The 23259-nt window shown below is 42.7% G+C and overlaps 1 protein-coding gene across 1 annotated transcript in view; it reads left to right on the forward strand.

Moving 5' to 3' along the window:
- NLRP8 (NLR family pyrin domain containing 8) overlaps window positions 1-20910 on the forward strand; it is a 39121-nt gene extending 18211 nt beyond the window's left edge. Inside the window, 6 exon segments of the mRNA XM_032171631.1 lie at window positions 3605-3757; window positions 6681-6851; window positions 8847-9017; window positions 12435-12605; window positions 20725-20800; window positions 20803-20910. Coding sequence (XP_032027522.1) covers window positions 3605-3757; window positions 6681-6851; window positions 8847-9017; window positions 12435-12605; window positions 20725-20800; window positions 20803-20910 — 850 coding nt within the window.
- The last annotated feature ends 2349 nt before the right edge of the window (window positions 20911-23259 follow it).

Here is a 23259-nt window from a genome sequence, read left to right on the forward strand (position 1 = left end):
TTTTTATTTTAATTTTTGTGAGTACATAGTAGGTGTATATATTTATGGGGTATATAAGATGTTTTGGTTCAGGCATGCAATGTAAAATAATCACATCTTGGAGAATGGGAGATGTAGCCCTTCAAACATTTATCCTTTGTATTACAAACGATTTATACTTTTAGTTATTTTGGAATGTACAATTTATTATTAACTACAGTTCCTCTGTTGTGCCAGCAAATACTAGGTCTTATTCTTTTTCAACCTGTTAACCCGTTTATGCCTGAGGCTGCAATTTTTTGAATTTTTTCAGTCAGACTTTGGGGATGACCCTGAGCAGTGAGATATAAATAACTCCCACGTGCTTAGCGTTCCAATAATGGAATCCTAGGCATAAATGGTTTTGACTGTCCTGACCTTCCCCTGCTCTCCACCCTCCCACTACCCTTCCCAGCCCCTGGCAACCACCCTCCTACTCCATATGTCCATGAGTTCAATTGTTTTGGTTTTTAGATCCCACCAATAAGTGAGAACATGCGGTCTGTCTTTCTGTGCCTGGCTTATTTCACTTAACAGAATGGTCTCCAGTTCCATCCATGTCATTGCAAATGACTGAATCTCATTCTTTTTCATGGCTGAATAGTACTCCATTGCGTATATGCACCACATTTTCTTTATCCATTTGTCTGTTGATGGACGGTTGTTTCTGAATCTTAGCTATCGAGAGCAGAGCTACAACAATCATGGTAGTGCAGACATCTCTTTGATGGACTGATTTCCTTTCTTTGGGGTAATACCAGTAGTGGATGGCTGGATCACATGGCAGCCTGCAAGAGCTGATTTTTCATCATTCAGGAATTTCGTGAGCCAGTTGTTAAACAGCGTTTTTAAAAATTAAATCATAGGCTTACAAATATATTAAACAACCAAAGTCATAGATTATCAAAATGCATTGTTTCCTAATCATTTTATGGTTCATTATTGTCACTGCCAGCGTTCCGCAAACTTTTTCTATGACCGGCCAGATAAGAAACACTTCTGGCCTCTGGGGCCATGCCGTCTATCATGGTGACTCCACTCTGCCACTGCAGTGCCAAGGCTGCCAGAGTTCGTAGGTAAACAAATGGATACAGCTGTGTTCCAATAAAACTTTATGAACCCTGAAACATGAATTTAATATAATTTTCATATGTCACAAAATATTCTTTTAATAATTTTTTTAACCATTTAAAAATTTTTGTGGGGGCTGGACATGGTGGCTCATGCCTGTAATACTAGCCCTTTGGGAGGCTGAGGCAGGCAGATCACCTGAAGTTGAGAGTTTGAGACCAGCCTGGCCAATATGGCAAAACCCCCTCTCTACTAAAAATACAAAAATTAGCGGGGTGTGGTGGTGCGTGCCTGTAATCTCAGCTACTCAGGAGGCCGAGGCAGGAGAATTGCTTGAACCTGGGAGGCGGAGGTTGCAGTGAGCCGAGATCACACCATTGCACTCCAGCCTGGGTGACAGAGCAAAAACTCCATCTCAAAAAAAAGTAAAATAGGCCAGGCATGGTGTTTCACGCCTGTAATCCCAGCACTTTGGGAGGTCGAGGTGGGTGGATCACCTGAGGTCAAGAGTTTGAGACCAGCCTGGCCAACATGGTGAGACGCTGTCTCTACTAAAAATACAAAATTAGCCAGTCGTGGTGGCACACGCCTGTAATTCCAGCTACTCAGGAGGCTGAGGCAGCAGAATCACTTGAATCCAGGAAGTGGAGGTTGCAGTGAGGCAAGATCATGCCATTGCACTCCAGCCTGGGCAACAAGAGCAGGACTCTGTCTCAAAAAATAAATAAATAAAATAATCTTTTATTTGAAAACATTCTTAGTTGATATGCTGTAGAAAACCAAGTGGTGCTCCAGAGGAGGCCCACGAGCCACTGCTTGCCAGCTCCTGACCACTGCCCTGGGGCTGCCACTGTCTACTGTACCCATTTGGTGGAAACATGAGGTCATGGTGTACTGCTCTGCACCTCCTCCCAGCTCCTCGCTCAGTGACCTCCCACTCTGAGCTGAAAATCAGCCATGGCAGAGGCCTTTACACAACAGGCACTGGCAAACACTGAGCACCAGGACTCCCTTCTCCAGAACGGCAGTGGTTAGACATTTACTGCCACGCACCTACTCAGACTCGACTTTTTTGGTTTGTTTGTTTATATTCATAGGTTTTAGGGTACAGGTGATTTTTGGTTTCATGGATAAGTTCTTTAGTGGTGATTTCTAAGACTTTAGTGCACTTGTCACCCGAGCAGTGTACACTGTACCGCATGTGTATTCTTTTATTCCTCACCTCCTTCCAACCTTCACCCCAACCACAAGTCCCCAGAGTCTATTACATCATTCTTATGTGTTTGCATCATCATAGCTTAGCTCCCACCTGTAAATGAGAACATACGACATTTGGTTTTCCCATCCCTGAGTTACTCAGAATAATGGCCTCCAGCTCCATCCAAGTTGCTGCAAAAGACATCATTTCATTCCTTTTTCATGGCTGAGTAGTATTCCATGGTGTGTCTATACCACATTTTCCTTATCCACTCTTTGGTCAATGGGTACTTCAGTGGGTTCCATATCTTTGCAATTGTGAATTGTGCTGCTATAAACATGCATGTGAAAGTGTCTTTTTCATATAAAGACTTCTTTTCCATTGTGTAGATGCCCAGTAGTGGGATTGCTGGATCGAATGGTAGTTCCACCTTTAGTTCAGACCCCACTCTCCAGCCTTTCCATGTGCAAACCTTCTCTCAACAGAATTTGTATGACCTCTTGTTTTGTTTTCATCTGCCAGCGTTGCTCCTTTACATCCAACAGAGCTGAATGTAGCTTGGATAATCTCTGCATTTCATTATCTTTCTTGCACAGAACAGAAAGCTCAGGTGGCTGGAACCTGGAGGTGGTAAGCACAATGCTTCACTGGATGTCTTTATGTAAACAGCCCACCTTGAGGCTGAAATCCAGCCTGAGAAGACAGTAGCCGTGAGACTCAGGAAAAATTCTCTAACGTCACTGCATCTCAGTTCTTCACCTTGATGGTGATGGGCAAATAAATGCACAAAGTGTGAGTTAGACAGGAGAAATAAGCATTGAGGTCTATTGCACAGCAGGGTGACTGTAACTAATAATAACCTATTATTTCAAAGTTGCTAAAGGAGTAGATTTTTAACATTCTTACTACAAAAAAAATTAAGTTGGTGAGATGATGGATATGTTAATTAGCTTGATTGACTCTTTCTATAATGTATACATAAATGAAAATATTACATTGGACCCCGTAAATATACACAATTATCTTTTTCCAACTAACTTTTTTTGAAATTTGTATTTCAAGGAGCTGAATGGAGATAGTTAGAGCTCAGTCGTTATTGTATTCCAGCTGATGACAGCCCCAAGAGTGTGCTGTTTTCTGCTGATGACTTGGTAGGAAGTTCCTAAGCTTGGTGCAGGTGTGCTGGCTGGAAGGTTGGAAATAATCCCCTGAGTCTCTGCTGTGAAGACTGAGACGTGAGACAGTGGGATCCAGGAGGCTCTACACGTACCATTTTCCCCAGAGCCACGGCTCAGCATTTGTGTCTGGCTTCTACAGGTTGGAAAGCTGCTTGGCCACCCCTAGAATTTGGACCGATCTTGGCAATAATCTTCAAGGTAACAGACATCTAAAGACTCTCATACTAAGAAAAAACTCCCTGGAGGACTGTGGGGCATATTACCTGTCCGTGGCCCAGCTGGAGAGGCTGTCGTAAGTCTCCTTTCTAGTGGCTGTGGTTGTGGTTGTGGTTGTGGTGATTGTTCGGTAGATTTAGTGCTTCCGTGAGAAAAGCAGTCACAGGGAAGGTACATGTAAAGGAGCAAACCTAAGTCTTGTGATCGATGTAATCATATAGATAGGTCAATAAGGGTCCAGCCAAGAATGAAAGAGAAATAACATACCTACATGAAAGTATTCTGTATCAAGCATAATGAGTCCTATGTATCCATCATCCCGTTTATGAAATAGAACTCATCAGTTCTGTTTTCCTCTGTCCTCACTGGTTTTATTGACCCTGCCCCTGACCCCACTGTGATGACATATTGAATCAGGTTGATCAGGCTCCTTAATTTATGTTTAGTGTTAATATTACTACCCGTGTATCCTTAAACAGGCATCACACTGTTTTGCGTTGCTTTGAATTTTACATAAAAGGGCCGGGCATGGTGGCTCATGCCTATAATTCCAGCACTTTGGGAGGCTGAGGTGGGTGGATCACCAGAGGTCAGGAGTTTGAGACCAGCCTGGCCAACATGGGGAAACCCCATCTCTACTAAAAATACAAAAATTAGCCGGGCGTGGTGGTGCGCACCTATAATCCCAGCTACTCAGGAGGCTGAGGTAGGAGATTCCCTTGAACCCAGGAGGCAGATGTTGCAGTGAGCCGAGATCGCACCACTGCATTCCAGCCTGAATGACAGAGTGAGACTCGTCTCAAAAAAAAAAAAAGGATTTTACATAAAAGTATCACCTGCGATGTGTTTTTTTCCTGATCTATATCTTAGTGTTCATCTGTTTAGTTGCTTCTATAGTTAATTCCTCTTCACTACAGAATGATATTGATATGAAGATCCAAGAATTTAGTTATTCATTCTACTCACAGTTGAGGTTTGGGCTGCTTCCAATTGTTGGCTACACACAGACACACACACACACACACGCACATGCACACACACTGTGATGAACATTCTAAGAAAAGAATTGTGGGGCCATGGTGAGTATTCATCTTCAGTTTTAGTGGGTTTGTTTCCAGAGTGTACCAATTAGCCAGAGCAATGGGTATGAAAGTGCCCCTAACTCCAGATTCTTACCCAAGTCTTATTATTATCAGTATTGTTGTTACTGTTGTTGCCAATCTGTTGGGCAGGAAATGGTACCTTACGGTTTTAATTTGCATTTCCTTGATTACTAGTGACGATTTTTTTATCATCTGACTGTTCATCTTAGTTTACCTAATTTGCGTGTCTTCCCATGTATTTAATGGGTCTTTCCTTTTTTATAACTTCCGAAATTAGTCTCTTCCTCGGCCATCTCCTTGTCTGCTATTTATTCTTTGATGGTCTCTTTCTCTTCCCTCTTACTCCCATATATTTATTTTCTATGTTGTAATTTTTTTTTTTGAGACAGAATCTTGCTCTGTTGCCCAGGCTGGAGTGCAGTGGCATTATCTTGGCTCACTGCAAGCTCTGCCTCCTGGCTTCAAGTGATTCTCCTGCCTGAGCCTCCTGAGTAGCTGGGATGACAGGTACCCACCACCACACCCAGCTAATTTTTGTATTTTTAGTAGACACGGGCTTTTGCCACATTGGCCAGGCTGGCCTTGAACTCCTGACCTCAGGTGATCCACCTGCCTTGACCTCCCAAAGTGCTGGGATTACAGATGTGAGCCACTGCACCTAGTCTTTTTTTTTCAGGTTTTAATTTTTGTTTCAATAAGTTTTGCGGGAACAGGTGGTGTCTGGTTACATAAATAAGCTTTATCGTGGTGATTTCTGGGATTTTAGCATGCCCAACACCCGAGCAGTGTACACTGTACCCAATGTGTAGTCTTTTATCCCTTGCCACCCCCCACCCTTTCCTCCGAGTTCCCAAAGTCTAGTATGTCATTCTTATGCCTTTGTGTCCTTATAGCTTTGCTCCCACATATGAGTGAGAACATACGATGTTTGGTTTCCATTCTTGAGTTACTTCACTTAGAAAAATAGTCTCCAATTCTACCCTGGTTACTGCAAATGCCATTATTTTGTTCCTTTTTTATGGCTGAGTAGTATTCCATGGTGTGTGTGTGTGTGTGTGTGTGTGTGTGTGTGTGTGTGTGACATTTTCTTTATCCACTCGTTGATTTATGGGCATCTGGGCTGGTTCCATATTTTCACAATTGCAAATTGTGCTGCTATAAACATGTGTGTGCAAGTATCTTTTTCATATAATGACTTCTTTTCCTCTGGGTGGATACCCAGTAGTGGGATCGCTGCATCAAATGGTAGCTCTACTTTTAGTTCTTTAAGGAATCTCCACACTATTTTCCATAGTGGCTGTACTAGTTTACATTTCCATCAATAGTGTAAAAGTGTTCCCTTTTCACCAACACCTTTTTTTATTGTTTGATTATAGCTATTCTTGCAGGAGTGAGGTGGTATCGCATTGAGGTTTTGATTTGCAGTTCCCTGATACTTAGTCATGTCAAGCATTTTTCCATTTGCTTTTTGGCCATTTGTATATCTTCTTTTAGGAATTGTTATTCATGTCCTTAGCCCACTTTTTGATGGGATTGTTTTTTTTTTCTTGCTGAATTGTTCTTTGTAGATTCTGAATATTAGTCCTTTGCCAGATGTACAGATTGTGAAGATTTTCTCCCACTCTGTGGGCTGTCTGTTAACTCTGTTGATTATTTCTTTTGCTGTGCAGAAGCTTTTTAGTCTATCAATTTTATTGATCCACAATGCCTTCATCCCACCAGTCCCACATCGAAGCTGCTGTCCTTTCCTTGAAAGCTTGGAAGTCCTGAGTGGTGATGACAGAGGTGTGAGGATGCTTCTGCATCCAGAGGGAGAGCCCTGACTGAGAGGATCACCCTTCTGTGTGAGACAAAGACCCCTCTCCATTCAGTCATCTGTGTGCTTCTCTCCCATAGGATAGAGAACTGCAACCTTACACAGCTTACTTGTGAAAGCCTTGCCTCCTGTCTCAGGCAGAGTAAGATGCTGACCCACCTGAGCTTGGCGGAAAACGCCTTGAAAGATGAAGGGGCCAAGCATATTTGGAATGCCCTGCCACACCTGAGATGTCCTCTGCAGAGGCTGGTGTAAGTCCCAGAATGCTTTCTTCTTGGAACTCCCTGGAGCAGAACAGGGTGATGAAGAGAACCTGTTATATATTCATTCATGTCACACATTTATTAAATGTCTACTGTGTGTTAGGCATGGTGCTGGCGCTGAGGGGAAAAGCACAATAAAGAGGAGGGTTATTATTTCTGATTCAGAGGCAAATGATCTAGAGGCAGGGTTCCCAAACTGTGTACCAAGACACCCAGGAGTGAACTCAGAGGGATTGCAGGGTATTTTAAATATAAGGAATATTGACATCTATCTGTTCATCACTGTAAGAATGACTACCTCGAGGTATAAGAATTAAAGAAAGAGGAAAGAAACACAAAAAGTGGCTTGACAGCTAAGGACAGGTTTATTTTAGAGAAAATAAACCTGAGAGGGGCTTCTGGCTGAGTTAGGTCAGAGCTACACTCTCTTATAGACTAAGAGTTTTTAAGGATTCAGGGTGGGAATGTTTATCAGAGACTTGGACTGCTTCTGTGATGCTTGGTTGTGCTTATCTGGGAGGGAGAGTTGTGTGTCTGTTCCCATACATCTTTCTGCAGCTGCAGGCATATCCCCTGAGTCTGCTTTTAGCTTCCCTATCTTAGTGCACCTGAAGGGAAAGGAATGTGCTATTAAGGCCCACTGTTTTACTGGGGTTCATGGCATGAGGGGGAAGTTTGGCAGTTACCCAAGAGACTTTCCCCCCACCTCCCTCTGTGCCAGAGCTGTCTTATCTGTGTTTTACTGTCTGCTCTTTCTGGCTGCTTGTAATTAGGAGAGAAGTGATTTCCTTGAAATGCATGAGGCTAGAAAGGGAGCTGGAACTAAAAGTGGCAGTGTCTGTCCAAGATGATGGTGTTCCTGCTCTGTCACGAGGTAGTTCATTTCCACAGCTTGAAATCAGCCATGGCAGAAGTGTTTGCACCATGGAAACTGGCAATCACTACATATGAGCGCTTTTGTTTGTTCGCCCTAGAGAGCTGGTTTACTAGGACATCACTGAACCGTAACCATCGAATCCCCTCTTTATTTCTTGCCTCACATGAGAATATCAGCTGCTAAAAGGCAGGGGCCCTGTCTGCGTGAATTCCCATCCCCTAATTCAATGCCCCAAGCATAGTAAATCTCAGCAAATGTTTGTGAAAGGCGTGAGGTGGTGCAAAATACCCCCCTGAAACACTGATACTTTTAGCTCCCCAAAAAGAAGCAGGGAACGGTGCCACTGCTTTGGAAAGCAGCTGTGGCAGTTCTTCAAAAGGTGAAGCACAGACTTAATCCGTGAGCCGTCAGTCCCACTTGTAGGTGTATCCACAAAAGAAATAAAAACCCACCTCCACATGAAAACCTGCACACAGTTCACAGCAGCATTATTCATAATACTCATAATACCCAAGACCTGGAAACAACCTGCGTCTGTGCCCTGATGAAGGCATAAAGAAAGTATGGTGTATTCACGTGATGGAACGTTATTTGTTAAATGAAATACTGATTCATGCTACAGCATGGACGAATCTTCAAAATATTATGGTAGATGAAAGAAGCTAAACGCAAAAGGTCACATATTGTATGATTCCATTTAAATGACACGCCAAAAATAGGCAAATCCAGAAAAAGAAAGCAAATTCGTGGTGTTAGGGTTGGGGTGGGTTGGGGGAGGAAGTGAGAAGTGGCTTCTAAAGTGTCCAGGGTTTTCCTTGGGGATGACGAATATATTCTATACCGAATTTACAAAAATATTCTAAAATTGTGGTGATAATCGTACAACTTTATAAATAGACTGAAAACCAATATTTTGTACACTTTAAATGGGCGAATTGTGTGGTATATTAATTGCATCTTGGTTATACTGTTATGCAAAAAAACAAACAAACAAAAAACAAACAAACAAAACAAATAAAAACAGAAACCAAAAACAAAGAAGTAAAACGTAAGGGTGTTTTTGTTGTTGTTGTTGTTGTTGTTGTTTAACCTGTGTTTCTTTGCAGGCTGAGAAAGTGTGACTTGACCTTTAATTGCTGTCAGGATATGATCTCTGCGCTCTGTAAAAATAAAACCCTGAAAAGTCTTGACCTGAGTTTTAATAGCCTGAAGGATGATGGGATGATCCTACTGTGTGAGACCCTGAAGAACCCTGACTGTACGTTACAGGTCCTGGAGTAAGTGGCCCCTCGTCTCCTCCTATGAGACCAGGAGAATTGTATATAAGCATCTCTCAGGATGGAACATATAACAGGAAAGGGCTGTCTTTTTAAGTTTCTGGATTGTTGCCTCCATTGAATTGGAGAGCTGGGAAGCTTCTGAGCCGTGGTTCTCAAAGTGTGGATCAGCAGCAGTTTCGCCTGGGCAGGACACATACAAATTTTGAGGCCCCACTTCGGACCTAGGGAATCAGAAACTCTGAGAGTGGGATGCAGCAATCTGTGTTAATAATTGTTTTAGAAAATATTCTTCCAGTTGAATAAAAGATAACAAAGAGTTTGTCAATTTTAGATGGATACCTGAGATGACTGGTCTTCTGAAATTGAATTTTACACTTAGGAGATACAGATATACACATATATGTATGTAAAGACACATATATACGTATATATGTACATAAAGACACATGTGGCCAGGCGCAGTGGCTCACACCTATAATCCCAGCACTTTAGGAGGCCGAGCAGGGCGGATCACGAGATCGGGAGATCGAGACCATCCTGGCTAACACAGTGAAACCACGTCTCTACTAAAAATACAAAAAATTAGCTGGGCATGGTGGCAGGCGCCTGTAGTCCCAGCTAATTGGGAGGCTGAGGCAGGAGAATGGTGTGAACCCGGGAGGCGGAGCTTGCAGTGAGCTGAGATCACGCCACTGTACTCCAGCCTGGGCCACAGAGCGAGACTCTGTCTCAAAAAAAAAAAAAGATACATATATATGTATATATGTATATAAAGATACATAAGATACGTATATACACATATACTTATGTGTATATAAAGATACATAAGATATGTATATATGTATATACATATATAAAGATACATGATACATATATATGCATGTATGTATATAAAGATACATAAGATACATATATAGTATGTAAAGATACGTAAGATATCTACATATATGTACACATATATGTACAGACACATATATACTTATTTTATAGATATTATTTATATGTAGATACTTATTTTATATATTATACATATAAGTATATATTATTTATATATAAGTATATATAAATAATATATAAAAATAAATATGAATATATTATATGTAAATATACAATATATTATACATTATATACTTACATATTGTTATATATTATATATTTATATATACATAATTTATATTATATAAATATATGTATTATATTATATATTTATATATATTAAAATATATATTAATTATATTAATATATTTATATATGAAATGTATAATGTATATATTTCCCTGTTTTTTATGGTCTCTTTGCTAACATGTATACCAGCCAGTGATATAAAAGCATTCATTCTCTTTTTAATTCTTTGGTTACCTTAAGTATTTGGAAAAGACTTGTAAACATCTCTTCTCTCATGATCAAAAAATGAATCTAATTTTACCTCTTTCAATCCAAATTTTTTGCTCTCCATTAGTATAATCTTGGTATTTAATCTAGCTCATTTAAATTATTGTCTTGGCCGGGCGCGGTGGCTCACGCCTGTAATCCCAGCACTTTGGGAGGCCGTGATGGGTGGATCACGAGGTCAGGAGATCGAGAACATCTTGGCTAACACGGTGAAACCCCGTTTCTACTAAAAATACAAAAAATTAGCTGGGCGTGTTGGCGGACGCCTGTAGTCCCAGCTACTCGTGAGACTGAGGCAGGAGAATGGCGTGAACCCAGAAGGAGGAGCTTGCAGTGAGCTGAGATCACGCCACTGCACTCCAACCTGGGGGACACAGCGAGACTCTGTCTCAAAAAAATAAATAAATAAATAAAAATAAATAAATAAATAAATAAATTATTGTATTGTAGAACATCTTTCATTTCCAGGATTAGTTTGGATAATGGTGTTCCTTTTTGTTGATGAATTGCTTCTCAAATTAAATTCAGTATGAATTCACTGCCAGTCATGATTCTTTGATGCCTCAAATCTAGTTTGGGTTTTAAATGTTGATTTATCTCTTAGATTGAGTGAAATATATTTTCAGGTAGAAAAGAACTTTCTATACTTGAAAGTGTTTATGCAGTATTTTCTAAGCCTTTGCTTGTATGAGATTTTTTTTTTTTCAGATCACAAAATTAATTTTATGTTTCCAGTATACCTGTGGGGCTAACAAGACAATTATCTGCTTTAGGTCCTTTTCATCCACCTGTCCCCTTTGGGTTTGCTGTTTTCTTTTTTTTTATTTTTATTTTATTTTATTTTATTTTATTATTATACTTTAAGTTTTAGAGGGGGGAGGGATAGCATTTGGAGATATACCTAATGTTAAATGGCGAGTTATTGAGATTTTTTTTTTAATCTAGTTTCGGCCATGAGCAGTAACTTGGCTCAGTGTAAAATTCATGGACCCTATCTGTCTTAATCTATTTTCTGTTGCTTATAACAGAATACCTGAAATTGCATGACTTATAAAGAAAAGGACTGTGGAGGCTGAGAAGTCCAAGGTGGAGAGGCTGCATCTGGTGAGAGCCTTAGTGCTGGTGGGGATTCTCTGCAGGGTCACTAGTGAGTCACGGAGCACGCTGTATACTGGCTCAGATCTCTTTCCTTCTTCTTATACAGCCACCTATCCCACTCCCATGATAACCCATTAACTGATTAATAATCCATGAATTTTACTCTTTGTTCAAGGACTCTCATGGGCCGGCACCGTATTTATGATACACGGCACCTCTTTGAGACATGGTCACTTATTTGTAGAGGTGCCTCCCCAACTTTTCAGTGAGTACTGTGTGGGAGGGCAAAGTGACTTACTCATAGAAGGATTCGAGCTGGGTGTGGTGGCGTGTGCCTGCAGTCCCAGCTGCTAGGGAGGCTACTAGGTAGTAGGATTGCTTGAGCCAAGGAATTTGAGGCTACAGTGAGTCAGGGTCACACCACTGCACTCCAACCTGGGCAACAGAGTGAGACTCAGTCTCCAAATAAAATTTTTTTAAAAAAGATCCAAACACCTGGCCCATTAGGACAATAAAACCATGCTATATGAATACATGTATTTTGTTACCTGTCTCCTCCCTCAATACCCTGCCCAGTCAACTGTGAGTTACAGGAAGGCAAGGATGGTGTGTGTTGCTCACTTTTGTGTCAAAAATGTCCACTAGGTGGAATCAAATATCTTTTGAATGAATGAAGATAAGTAGGTACAAGCCATTTTCAAAAGATATACTTGGCTCATAAATTCTTAGAGTGAGGAATTCTATAGCCTGCTCTGAAATCACCGAAAGGACACAAAGAAACTGATTGACTATAGGTGAATAGACCATAGCTGGAACAACATTACGCATTCCTGTCAGTGCGATCTCTAGGCTGTAAGGTGTCACACCGGCTAAGCTCTCAGATGAGTCGTGATGACTTCTCTGCTGTCTGTTTCTGTGTCACAGGCTGGAAAACTGCCTGTTCACTTCCATCTGCTGCCAGGCCATGGCTTCTGTGCTCCGCAAAAACCAACATCTGAGACATCTGGACATGAGCAAGAATGCGATTGGAGTCTATGGTATTCTGACCTTGTGTGAGGCCTTCTCAAGCCAAAAGAAGAGAGAAGAGGTCATTTTGTAAGTCTCCACCAGGTTTCCTGTGCAAAACCAATCACTCCTTGTAAAATGTGAGATGCTGGGCTGGGTGTAGTGGTGCATGCCTGTAATCCCAGCACTTTGGGAGACTGAGACAGGCAGATCGCTTGAGTGTGGAGTTCAGACCAGCCTGGGCAACATTGCAAAACCCTGTCTTCTACTAAAAAATAGAAAAATTAACTAGGCGTGGTGGTGCATGCCTGTAGTCCCAGCTACTCAGGAGGCTGAGGTGAGAGGATCACTTGGGCCCAGGAGGTTGAGGCAACAGTGAGCCATGATCACACCACTGCACTCCAGCCTGGGCAACAGAGTGAGACCCTGTCTCTAAAAATAGAAAGTGAGATGGTGGACCTGGAATGCTATTGTTTCAGGTGTCGCTACCATTCTGCTTTTGTTTCCTGGGGATTTATAGTTCCCTTAATGTAGCTGTACAAACCCCCAACTCCCACTTTTACCTAAAGGAACCATTAACTGGGATTCTGCTGTCTGATATCTTCTTTCTTGTCTTTGTCTTCTCTTTTCTTCATTTCTTCACCTTTTCTTCCTGAACAACTGAGTTTGTTGTTATCACTTACCAGCTGTATAGCCGTGAACAAGTTAATCTTTCTGAGCCTCGATTCGCTCATCTATAAAATTGGGATGGTGTCTTCTCCCATGGAGATTTTATGATGACTGAGAAAAAGTCACACATACGGCACTTAGCACAGTGCCTAACACATGTTCTCAACCAGTGGTAGGTTCTGGGTGAAAGATGCAATTTTTCCTGGTGTGTTAGTCATCTATTGCTATGCAGTGAATTACCTCAATGCTTAGTAACTTAAAGCAGTGTAAAGGCGTATTGTTTTACACAATTTCTGAGGGTCAGAAATATGACAGCGATGTGACTGGGAGGTTCCAGCTCGTGGTATCTCCCGAGGTCTCAGTTGAGCCACTGGCTAGGGTTTGATGAGGGCTGTTGAATCTGCTTCCAGGCTCACTTGTGTGGCTGTGGGCAGGGGGCCTCAGTTGTTCTCCAGGGAGTTGCTCATGACATTGCAGCTGGCTTCCTCCAGAACAAGAGGCTGAGAGAGGCAGAGGCAGAGGGAGACGGTGGCAGAGAGAGATGACTGACAGCCCATCACGTCTGCCTTGTTTTATTGGCCACAGTCCAGCCCTGGTCCAGTGAGAGAGGGAGCCATCCAAGAGTGTGATTCGTAGGAGGAGGGATCATGGGGGCTGTCTTGGTTGAACCCCAAGGCACTTTGAATTCATTCCTGAGCTCCTAAGAGTGCCCCTATTCATCTTGACCTACTGCATGGGGTCATGGTGGTCTCCTAGGTAGTAAATTTCTGTTCTAGAGGTTCTGTCTCCTTGTTTCGGGGCTGCAAAAGAAAACCAAATGTAAGAAAAAAAACCTTGTTTTTATCCTTCCAAGGGAGAAGAAAGACAGTAATGAAGTGGATATGCTGGCAAGACTGGAGGGCCCTACAGTGGAAGGAGACTTCCTGAAGATAATACAGGACTGGAATTCTTAGTGCTGTGATGAAGCAATAGAGATGAATCAACCTGGACCCTCTGGTGACTGATCTGGTGGCCCTCTGGGTATTTTTTGTCCCAATGAGAAATTGGGACACAGCTGCCTATTTTGTGGGCCCTCCTGACTCTGGAATGGCTCCATTCGTTCTGGGAACTGGTGTAGAGCATGACCTCCAAATAGCTCCATCAACATTATGGAGTGTCATGTGTTAACACATAGATTAGTCACTGCATTGTGGGCACCAAGGTAAGGTGAGTTCCAACCCACATCTACTCCTGGCTACCAGAATGTCTTTGAATATGTCATGTAAACATCTCTTGGAGATATGTCTTCATATCTTCAAGGGTATTAGAAAAATTTAATTAAAAATATGCATGAATGCAATTTGAAATTTTTTAGCGTGTGATTTATTTACCAATAGACTGGTCCATCAGCTGTTAAGGAAGAAACCTGTTCTTAACGTGTCTGGGGAAAGTGTGCACAAGGAACTTCTAGGGAAGATAATAAATGTAGCAAGTACTGGAAAAAAGAAATCGCCTCATGTTTAAGGGCTCTAAAAATGAAGTGTAACTCTCAACTTTTTAAGGTCCTAACTAACTACTACATTCTTAAATTAGTTATGGCAGCATTTAAAACTCAAAGATCTAGAAAGCAATCACAATGGTTTTTTTTTCCCTTCTGAAACAGCCGTCTTTTTACAACGTAACGATCAGGTATCATCCAGGTTGGTTTCTTTTCTTTTCTTTTTTTTTTTTTTTTTTGAGATGGAGTCTCAGTCTGTCACCAGGCTGGAGTGCAGTGGCACGATCTCGGCTCACTGCAACCTCTACCTCCTGGGTTCAAGTGATTCTCCTGCCTCAGCCTCCTGAGTAGCTGGGACTACAGGTATGCACCACCACTCCCAGCTAATTCTTTTGTATTTTTAGCGGAGACGGGGTTTCACCATGTTGGCCAAGATGGTCTTGATCTCTTGACCTCGTGATTCACCTGCCTTGGCCTCCCAAAGTGCTGGGATTACAGGTGTGAGCCACTAAGCCCGGCCCAGGTTGGTTTCTTAATTCTGAAGACATTTTATTTCAAAAGCCAGAGCAGTTGGGATCTTCAACCTCCACCCTAGCAATCCCACTGCTAGGTATACACCCCAAAGAAATCGGTAAATCAGAGAGATATCTGCACTTCCATGTTTATTGCAGCACTATTCACAATAGCTAAGATTTGGAAGCACCTAAGTGTCCATCAACAGATGACTGGGTAAAGAAAATGTGGTACTTATACACAATGGAGTACTATTCAGCCATGAAAAAGAAACTTAAGTGTAGAAACAATGGTATCATAGAAACAGCACACTGGTGCTCAGGTATTGTTTTCTAAGCACCACTCCTCATTAAAGGAACCAAGAATCTTCAGAGAAAGAGCTGACTCCATCGTTGGTGCTGGGAATGTACAGAATGGGCCTGGAACCTCTTGTGCCAGAAGTAAGACAATGCTCAGAGAGCAATGGGGGCCAGGCCAGTGGCTCGCACCTGTAATCTCAGCACTGTGGGAGGTTAAGGTGGAGGGTTGCTTGAGCCCAAGAGTTAGCGACCAGCCTGGGCAACATAGGGAGTCCCCATCTACATTAAAAATGTTTTACAAATCACCTGGCATGATGGCGCATGCCTGTGGTCCCAGCTATTTGGGAGGCTGAAGTGGGAAGATCACTTGAGCCCAGAAGTTCGAGGCTGCAGTGAGCCATGGTGCATCACTGCACTCCAGCCTGGGCAACAGAGTGAGACCCTGTCTCTGAAAAAATAATAATAATGGGGACATAGCAATAGGAACAAGGAGCCTGATTGAATGAGTTCCCACTGGCCAAATCTGGAATAATTTAATCATCAAACCAAATAATGATAGAAATGTGGATGACAGTCGTGAGACCTCAGTTCTTGTCTTCGTTTAAAAGAATTTAAGCAAAAGACACACAGCAAAGGAGATACAGCATAGGGCAGCTGCAAAAGAAAAAGAATATTTTGAAAGTAGGCCAGGTGCAGTGGCTCACGCCTGTAATCCCAGCACTTCGGGAGGCTGAGGCAGGTGGATCACCTGAGGTCGGGAGTTCGAGACCAGCCTGGCCAACACGGTGAAACCCCGTCTCTACTAAAAAATACAAAAATTAGCTGGGTATAGTGGTGCATGCCTGTAGTCACAGGTACTCAGGAGGCTGAGGCAGGAGAATCACTTGAACCCAGGAGGTGGAGGTTGCAGTGAGCTGAGATTGTGCCACTGCACTACAGCCTGGGTGACAGAATGAGACTCCGTCTCAAAACAAACAAACAAAAAAAGCAAATAAATGAATGAAGAAATGTGGTGTTAGAGAAACCATCAGAAGGTGCTGAAACAAGTAGATGGAGACTTGATGTACTCACGAGTCTTTAAGGTTCTCCCCAGAAACTACATGTGAATTACAAAGTAAGAGTAGTGGGAAAACAGGGCAGATGGTGCCTTAGCTAAGTGCTCAAAGTTAACATCACCAATAAGAAGACAAATGAATATCATGTGCCTGCAGATGGAACGTGCTGAGATAAACACGGCAGGGCCTCAGTGACATGACAGAACAAGAACACAAAGTCGGCAGGAACTATTTCAGATTCAGGAAGACCGACCCAGTAGACATAAAAAAAAAAAAAAAAGTTGATAAAATTCAACATCAATTTATGATTTTTAAAAACACTTGGCAAACTTGGAACTGATGGTGACTTATTTAATTTGAGGAAGGGCTTTAAAAAATTACTGCTAACATGTTCATTGGAGAATAGTGAAAATACTTTCCCTAAGATAAAAATGAGAGCAAAAAAACCCAACCACTATTACAACTTTTATTTAACTTTGCACTGGAGGTCCTAGTCAGTGTAACAGGGCAACAAGAGGAATAATAAACACAACATTATAAAGATGGGAATAAAACTGTCATTTTCCACAAACAATATGATTACATACATAGAACAAGAACTGATAATCCTGGCAAACCTTGGGGATTAAAAAATAATAATTAAAAAGTGAATTTAATAAGATCCCACACACAACAACTCGATATATGAAAATAAAATGTATTACTATGTACTATTAAGCAGTTTTTAAAAGCATAAAAAATTTATTTTATACTGGTGTCAATAATCTCAAATAGGAATAAACAATAACAGTTGTGGCCAGGTGCGGTGGCTCACGCCTGTAATCCCAGCACTTTGGGAGGCCGAAGCGGGCGGATCGCCTGAGGTCAGGAATTTGAGACCAGCCTGGCCAGCATGGAGAAACCCCGTCTCTACTAAAAATACAAAATTAGCCGGGCATGGTGGTGCATGCCTGTGGTCCCAGCTACTTTTGAGGCTGAGGCAGGAGAATCCCTTAAACCCAGGAGGTGGAGGTTGCGTTGAGCCGAGATCGCGCCATTGCATTCCAGCCTGAGCAACAAGAGCAAAACTCTGTCTCAAAAAAAAAAAAAAAAGTTGTGCCATGGCCAGGTCCAGTGGCTCATGCCTGTAATCCCTCCCCTTTGGAAGGCCAAGTGGGGAAGATCACTTGAGCCTAGGAGGTCGAGGCTGCAGTAAGCCATGCTTGCACCATTGCACTCCAGCCTGGGCAACAGAGTGAGACCCTGTCTCAAAAGAAAAATTTAAAGAATACCTAATAAATGGAAAAATATACAAACTTCATGAATAGGAACACTGTCTTTCAAAGATGACAATTTTCCTCGGCTGTATTCATAAAGTTATTGCAATTACCATAAAATTCCCAAAGTACTCTAGTGGAAATTTACAAGCAAATTCTAAAGTATATGAAGAAATGTGGCCAAGTGTGGTGGCTCACACCTGTAATCCCAACACTTTGGGAGGCCCAGGTGGGCGGATCACAAGGTCAGGAGTTCAAGACCAGCCTGACCAACATGGTGAAACCCTGTCTCTACTAAAGATACAAAAAATTAGCCAGGCACGGTGGCAGGCGCCTGTAATCCCAGCTACTAGGGAGGTTGAGGCAGGAGAATCACGTGAACTGGGGAGGCGGAGGTTGCAGTGAGCTGAGATCATGCCATTGCACTCCAGCCCAGGCGACAGTGCGAGACTCTGTCTCAAAAAAAAAAAAAAAAAGGAAAAAGAAGAAATGCAAAGAGTTCAGGATAGCTAGCATAGTATGGTATTTTCCATGCATTTAATTAGAGATTGGAGAAATATACTAGGGAAACAGAATAGAGTCCAAAACAGAAGGTCACAAACATGATCACGTGACTTCTGACAAGCTGACATTACAGAAGACTAGGGAAAGGGTGGTATTTTAACAAATGGTGCTCAATTGATTGGTCATACATAGAAGAAAATAATCTGAATTCCTACCTCAAACCATATACAAAATTAATTCCAAGTATAGCATAAATCTAAATATGAAAGACAGTACACTTTCTAAAAGTTAATCAGAAGACCTTCATGAACTAAGGAGAGACCATAAATTTTAAAATGCATTCACCATAAATTCTTCAAATGGAATTTTCAGACACATTTGGCCAGGCACAGTGGCTCATGCCTGTAATCCCAGCACTTTGGGAGGCTGAGGCGGGTGGATCACCTGAGGTCAGGAGTTCGAGATCAGTTTGGCCACCATAGTGAAACCCCATCTCTACTAAAAATTCGAAAATTAGCCGGGCGTAGTGGTACACACCTGTAGTCCCAGCTTCTCAGGAGGCTGAGGCAGGAGAATCCTTTGAACCCAGGAGGCGGAGTTCGCACTGAGTACTCCAACCTGGGTCACAGAGCAAGACTCCACATCAAAAAAACTAAAAATAAATACATGGGACTTTATCAAAAGTATACACTTCTGTTCCGAGATTGCTAAGAGAGTACATTTCAAGTGTTCTCACCACAAAAAAATAAGTATTCAAGGCAACGGATGTGTTTGTTAGCTTGATTTAATCATTTGACATTGTATACGTAGATCACACTGCACCCCAGGAAAATATACAATGATAATTTGTCAATACACAAAAATAAAAAAATGCCAAGGTCAACTTCCGGATTATGTAAAATAAGGGCACCCAACACACACACGCACACACACACACACACTCCCTCACACGCACACACTCTGTCTCTTACACACACTCTGTCTCTCACACACACAGTGTCTCTCACACACTCACACACGCATACACTGTCTCACACAGTCTCTCACACACACACTGTCTCTCTCACACACATGCAGTCTCTCTGTCTCTCTCTCTCTCACACATACACACACACACACACACACACACACACTAATTGCTCCGGGACAGCCAGCTGAAGGCTGTCAGCATCTGGGCGCCCTCAGCACAGGTGTGTGGGGGTGAAGGCAGCCTCTTGCCAGCAGCAGCACCTGTGAGTGGTGTACACAGGTGCAGAAAAGTGCCTGTTCCCTGGGGCTGGTGGTTCAGAGCCGGTTGCAGCCAATGAGCAGCAGCAACATCACTGGCTCAGGGCTCCCCAGGAACTACCGTCACGTGGGCGTGGAGCTGGGCGTGGCCTTCTTTTTTCCGTGATTGCCAGCTGGCCCGGAGCTGGGCCTGCTCTTGGCGGTGAGGAGTGAAGTTGGTGAGTATCCTCCTGTCTTCTCTGCCCTTCCCGCTTTTGTTCTCCACTGCTGATTAGAACCTGCGTATTGAGCTTACTAGGTGCCCCCAACCTCTCCCTTCTGGCTGCTCAAAGCCCAGGACCAAAGGATTCCTCGAAAGAACAAAGTCCAGCTACCCCATTTTGCTGAAAAGATCTTCCTCTAAAACCTCATATTTACTCGGGATATTTAGGTACGTCTCTCGTCCTTTTCAGACATTCGGTCTAGAATACTGTACAGAGGGCTGGGTGCAGTGGCTCACGCCTATAATCCCAGCACTTTGGGAGGCCGAGGCAGGTGGATCATCTGAGGTCAGGAGTTCAAGCCCAGCCTGGCCAACATGGCGAACTCCTCATCTCTAATAAAAGTACAAAAATGAGCCGGGTGTGGTGGCATGTGCCTATAATCCCACCTTCTAGGGAGGCTGAGACAGGAGAATCACTTGAAACCCAGGAGGCAGAGGTTGCAGTGAGCCAAGGTCACGCCACTGCACTCCAGCCTGGGTGACCGAGTGAGACTTCGTCTCAAGTAAAAAATAAGAGTACAGAGTAGGGGGTACTGCGACTTGAACGTCAGGATTAGCTAATGTCTGGTCTGCATTTGGTAGGAGTCCAGAGGGTGTTATGGTGCTAATTGTGCAAATACTATAGTTAACCGTAACTTAGTTATTGAAATGTCATATAATTCTGACGGTGTTGTTTGTCCTGTTTACCAAGGGAGGAAGCTGAGCCCCAGGTAAGTTAAATGGCTTGCCTGGGGTAGAAAGCGGCAAATCGTTCAAAGCTGGGTCTGAGACTTCAAGCCCTATAATCTTAACTGCTTCTTTCTAACCATTCAGGACATCTGCGTAGAAAGGTGAGGTGGGAGGGGTACGGTCTGTAGGAAAAGCATAGAGACAAAATGCAAGCTTAGGGAAGTCACTCATCCTCAGAAAATAACCTCAACCAGCAGCCTTCCTTTACCTCCCTCCAGCTGTAATCCTGCCTGGACTCGAATAACTAGCTTCTCCCCAACTCCTCACCCACCCGACTTCACAGGAAAAAGTGACTGTGTCTATCCCAAATTAATCCTTACGCCATCCAGTCATCTGTCTCTGGGGCTTGTATTGATCAGTTCCCACTCTGTGACGACTGGGCGTTATCATCCCGTATGCGTTAATGCACTTTCCCCCTGAAACAGAGCAACCCAGTCAACACCACAGAACCTCAGCTTCAGACCCTGGAGTGAGGACGGTGATGCCCTTTCTATATTAATATGCTATGTAAGGCCGGGCGCAGTGGCTCACGCCTGTAACCCAGCACTATGGGAGGTCGAGGTGGGCAGATTACCTGAGGTCAGGAGTTCCAGACCAGCCTGGCCAACATGGTGAAACCCCGCCTCTACTAAAAAAATACAAAAAATTAGGCGTGGTGGTGGGCCCCTCTAATCCCAGCTGCTCGGGAGGCTGAGGCAGGAGAATCACTTAAATCTAGGAGGCAGAGGTTGCAGTGAGCTGAGATCACACCATTGCACTCCAGCCTGGGCTACAGAGCAAGACTCTGTCTCAAGAAAAAAAAATACATTTACACAAATATATATGTATGTGTGTATATATATATATATATATGCTATATAAAGTTTAAATGAAATGCTTTGAGTCACCTAAGACAGGATATAGACAAAGTCTTCATCATCTTCTTGCTTCTTCTACCTTTATTTATTCTCAGCTCTGAACATATGAACCTGCTCAATCACCTCATCCTAAAAATAAAATCACCGGCCCTAGACTATACTCATTTCCTTACCCACCCCTGAGGTTTTTGTTGGTTTTTACAGCCCTGGTTCACGTCTTGGTCCTCCAGCCCCTTTAAAGGATTGTGTAGCGCGGTAAGGGAAATGTTTAATTCAAATTACGTGTATATAGAAGTGTTTACATATGACAATCCAAAATTCATTCTCTCTTAAATAACCTTCCTTCCTAATTTCATTGCCTAAGTTGAGAGTCTTTGTCTTCTGTGTTTTGCTTTCAAGTTCCATGTGTCCAGGTGGTTTGTGTTAACTTAGGGGGAGAAAAACCTAGAAAAATCTTAATTGTTCTGTGGTTGGGATGTAAACTTTTAAACGTGTGCTCAGAAATAAGTATTTTTCCATTTACCAATAGTCAATACTGTCCCTAAATATAGGAATGTGTAGAAAAGCTTATTTTCTTGCTATGGTTCTATTTTGAGCAATACAGCACATAAACTTCAATGTTCTATCAGTGCTCACGTGTACCTAGTTTTTTGGTCTTCCATGGATGGGTAATGTTAAGAATACCTCAATTTTGGTGAAATTCACTTATGTCTACTTAGCTTCTATTAAAATGATTTTTTAATGGGAGGACTTTTTAGTATTTGGTGGTGTGTGTGTGTGTGTGTGTGTGTTTGACAAAGTCTGCCTCTTTTGCCCAGGCTGGAGCGCAATGGCATGATCTCTGCTCACTGCAACCTCCGCCTCCCGGGTTCAAGCAATTCTCTTGCCTCAGCCTCCCGAGTAGCTGGGATTACAGGCACCTGCCACCATGCCCAGCTAATTTTCATATTTTTAGTAGAAACGGGGTTTCCCCATGTTGGCCAGGCTGGTCTCGAACTCCTGACCTCAGGTGATCCACCCACCTCAGCCTCCCAAAGTTCTGGGATGACAGGCGTGAGCCACTGCGCCCGGCCTTTTTCAGTATTAATTTGAAAGAGCAGCAATACGAGAAGGTGTGGCGGGAAGTGTGTCCTTCCCTGCCCCCATAGTGTCTCCTCCCTATTTTCTGCTTTTCACCCAAAGACGTTCTGTGCACGTGTGTGGTGTTAAGAGCCTTACAGATGGGGTAGCTTTCTGTGCTGATTCTTGTGCATTTTTAAGGGTGCAGGGTACTTTGATGCTTAAGTTAACCCATCTGTTATTAATCGACTCCTAAATGGTCTTCAGTCTTGCTGTTTTACACAAGGCTGGGTCTAATTGTATTTAAAATGGATAAAGATTACTAAAGTACCGTCCAAAAAGATGGCACCCATTTACACTTCCACAAATGTAGGAGCACCTTTGCCTTCACCCATCACAAAGCAGGGTCCAGTCACGCATCATGGACATTGTCAGCCTCACATGTCAAACGTGGTACATCATTTTGGCTATTTATCTTATCAGTAATAACATTGTTTTTTTAAAGTACATTTAAAAGTCATGCAGTTTCTTTTTTTTTTTTTGGAGACAGTGCCTTACTCTATGCCCAGCCTGGAGTGCAACGAATGGTGTGATCTCAGCTCACTGCAACCTCTGCCTCCCGGGTTCAAGCGATTCTCCTGTCTCAGCCTCCCGAGTAGCTGGGACTACAGGCACATGCCAACATGCCCAGCTAATTTTTGTATTTTTAGTAGAGATGGGGTTTCACCATGTTGACCGGGCTAATCTCAAACTCCTGACCTCAGGTGATCCACCTGCCTCAGGATCCCAAAGTGCTGGGATTACAAAAGTCATATGTGGTTTTTTTAACTCTTCAAA

Source organism: Hylobates moloch, unplaced genomic scaffold (genome assembly GCF_009828535.3).
Source record: "Hylobates moloch isolate HMO894 unplaced genomic scaffold, HMol_V3 SCAFFOLD_12, whole genome shotgun sequence".
NCBI classification, from domain to species: Eukaryota; Metazoa; Chordata; class Mammalia; order Primates; family Hylobatidae; genus Hylobates; species Hylobates moloch.